Genomic DNA, 3,602 nt, shown 5'->3' on the forward strand with positions numbered 1-3,602 from the left:
CTGTGAGTTGCACTGGCCAAGATAATACTGTTCTCCTGTCCTCTCCACATTAATGCGGCTGGAAAAGTAGCTTCCTTGCATTTAATGCGGCAGTTGTGGTTGCCCCCTGAACGTCTTGCATTTTCCTTTGATTTTGAATGACCTTTCTCAATGTAAAGGGTGTGAATTGGATTTCCCATTTGGTGCGTCCGAGGAGGCACTCCTCCTCGGACGCCCCTAAACAAGCCCGGCCCAACATGATTGGGCTGGGGGTCCTCTGTCCGTATTTTCGCTTTTTATTATGGTTGGGCTTTGTACGGATACCATGGCCCACAGTTTACTGGCGAACTCTACCCCCACACTTTTCATTTTTAGTACTATATAATATTATATATATATATATAGAAAGATACCATATTTATGCCTCCATTTTGAGGGCTAAGGCAAAAAATTTTATTGTTTTCTTTATTAAAAAAAAAAATTTGCACATTGCTTATTTTAAGTAGTACTTTATATTTTTTATTAAAAAAAAAAAAATCCCATACTCTTACTTTTAAAAGACTTTTTTTTTTGGGTGGGAAAATGCAAAGTTATAATCATTTTAATAAAAAAAAAAAACTTATAAACTAATGTGACAATGAATGTAATTGGTGGAATCTCAAAAAAATAATAAATGAGTATTTGAATAAATGATATTTGGGATCCTACAAATTTTATAAGTGAAGCTTACAAAGATGAATAATGTATCATCAATCACCAAAAAAATTTAAAAAAAAAAATTTATTAGATTGTTGAAATATATCAATCATATGCATTTCGATACATCAATTTGTAAATGCTTATATGGTAAAATCTATAATATTTTTAGCACTTTTCAAATACCTTGTTTGACGACAATAAATTTTGCTAATTGAGCAAATAACTCGAATCCTCAACCTTTCACAACTTAATAAAATAAAAATTACGCTTTTCCAACTAAAAAATTATTACTACTTTCGGTCAAGTTATTATGCTTAATGCTAAAGAACAAGTATATTTCGTTCCAGAATATGTCAATATCAACGGTTGGAAAATGGAAATCACTATCTAAGGGATCAGAATATATAGTCAACTATAACAAAAACTAATATCCATATTATAGCTTTAAATTGATTTCATGTGTAAGCTTAGAATGCAAGCTTAGGAGGGAAAAAAAATAAAAAATTTTGAACAACTATTTCTGATTTTTTAGTCTTAAGAGTAATAGACTTTGAATGATTCACATTGCTATCAAATCTTGGAAGTTGAAACCTTACAAACCTGAAATTCAAGGCAGTCTTTTTCCTTTGTATGTGAACATTACCTAATTATGAAGGCTAGAATGGTGGTAGGCGTAATACCATCGCACTTGTTATTTATGAATCCCAACCATATAACTGTCTGTTAGTCCATTCACATTTAAATTCCTCTATTCATGAAAGCAAGTTCCAAATGATTCTGCTCACCTACTCTTCCAAGTTCCAAAGCCATTTTAAAGTTATACAACAAAGGAACAAGTTCTTGCAGAAAAAACCAGACATTTTTAGTAAAAGTCTCCTGACCATAAGGACAACAATTTAAATGTCCAAAAAAGAAAAGTATATAATTTATCACATAAGATAGGAATATTGATTTTCACCTTATTTGGATAGAACCAGGGCCTGTCTCATTTTGCTTTTGCAGGGATAGGAAAGTACTTTAAGGGGTTAAATCTCTTTTACTTGAAATTGTCCAAACTTTGGAAATTTATAGAAGTAGCCTAATTGTGTAGTCACTAGCTTATTAGATAAAAAAAGAAAAAAGAAAAAAGAGCTAGTGGGTAAAGAAAATAGCTAGAAGCAGAGTCATTCACTAGAGGTTCTTAAATTGCAATTTCACTCGAAACAATCTTCATTGTCCCTTCCAACAAATTAGGTACCGCTTGTTTTATGAAATTTATTAGGTTACATTTAAGAAAACCCACAAATGACTAATGATATGGATCTGTAAGAGCCCTAGTATTGGTGGTGCTAAAAAGTTATATTGTTTTTTTTTTTTTGAAGAGAAAATAATATTGCATTGCAAAAAAAAAAGGAGGATACAAATAGAATCTGCCAAGCAGGTTAATGCTGCATATCAGCTTGTACAATAGGATCTAGAAAAGAAGGGGTAACCCCTTTCCACAAGTGGACAGTCCTATTACAACGGGCAAACCGGGCCAGCGCATGGGCAACACCATTAAAAGCCCGATTGAGGTGCCTGAAGGAGCAGAAAACAAAGGATTGATGAGCATGAGAAATGTCCTGAATAATATGTCCGTGAGGGGTTCCAAAGGCAGATTCATTGATGGCATTGATCACTGAGAGAGCATCACATTCAAACATAACCTTGGAGAGTTGTAACTCTTGAGCAAGCAAGATACCTTGCTCCATTGCAAACACCTCCACCAGATCAGTCGTGTAATGGGACTGAAGAGGCTTACAGAAGGCAGCAACGGTTTGGCCTTTGCAGTCCCTGATGATGACTCCAACGCTGGATGACTCTTCAAGATTGAATGAAGACCCCTCAACATTGACTTTAAAGACACTGGGTGGAGGAGGAGACCAGCCAGCTTGGTGAGAGGGTCTAGGCATGAATAAGTCAATATTTACCGCGTCATTGAGCTCCTCAACTAAGTTTTTGGCCATCTGCCAAGTCTGAGAGGGAGAAGAGCATTTATCATCATGTGTAACTTTGTTTCTGTTGAACCAAATTGCCCAAGCAGCAGTGAGGAACATCTCCAAATCAGTGGGAGGTTTGTGGGCTAAAATGTATAAGGCCGAATCATGGAAAGTCCATTTGTTCCTATGGATCATCTGCGGAAACTCAGACCAGAAATTCCAAACCAGATTAACAAAATCACAATAGAGCAGAGCATGATGGACGGTTTCAAGTTCCTTACCACATATTGGACATTCATTGCTAGTAGTGATGCCTCGAGTGCAAATCTTTTCCTTTGTTGGCAGCTCGTTGACACAGGCCCTCCACGCAAAGATTTTAACCTTTGCAGGAAGATTGAGGCGCCGAAGGTTCTTCCAAAGAGGCTTGAGTGGGTCCCCCATGGAGTATTCCACATCATCCTTTGCTTTAATCAAGCCATGGGCAACATGGTACGCACTTTTTACAAAAAATTCACCCCGGTTGTTCCCCATCTAGATCAGTTTGTCATCAGGTAGAGAGTGGCTGATGGGTATTTTTAGAATAGCATCAGCTTCAAAGGGGAGGAAGGAAGCTCTAATCAAATCAGCTCTCCACCATTTTGTGGCCGGATCAATGAGAGAGGACACCATCGGATAGGTTGGGAGGCTAACGGGGGGGGGAGAGATGACTTTGTGTGTGGAAGGGGTAGGTAGCCATTTGTCATCCCATATGTGGATTTGCTTCCCATTGCCCACCCGCCACCGAGTACCTTTTCTAATAACCCTAAGGCTACTGAAAATGCTCCTCCAAGAGTAGGATGGTGAGGAACCAAGTGTTGCACAAAGGATGTCACCGATGGGAAAATATCTTGCCTTGAGGACACGGGCGAGAAGGGAACTTGGATTGGTAAGAATTCTCCAAGCTTGCTTCGCCAACATGGTGAGGTT

General features: G+C 37.8%; 1 protein-coding gene across 1 annotated transcript; it reads right to left on the reverse strand.

The window, feature by feature from the left end:
- Window positions 1–2,099: 2,099 nt before the first annotated feature.
- On the reverse strand, window positions 2,100–3,167 carry LOC115955905. Its single transcript, XM_031074304.1, has one exon. It carries the CDS (start codon window positions 3,165–3,167, stop codon window positions 2,100–2,102), a length of 1,068 nt encoding a protein of 355 aa, XP_030930164.1.
- Between the last annotated feature and the right edge of the window lie 435 nt (window positions 3,168–3,602).

The sequence above is a fragment of the Quercus lobata genome, chromosome 1 (genome assembly GCF_001633185.2).
Source record: "Quercus lobata isolate SW786 chromosome 1, ValleyOak3.0 Primary Assembly, whole genome shotgun sequence".
NCBI classification, from domain to species: domain Eukaryota; kingdom Viridiplantae; phylum Streptophyta; class Magnoliopsida; order Fagales; family Fagaceae; genus Quercus; species Quercus lobata.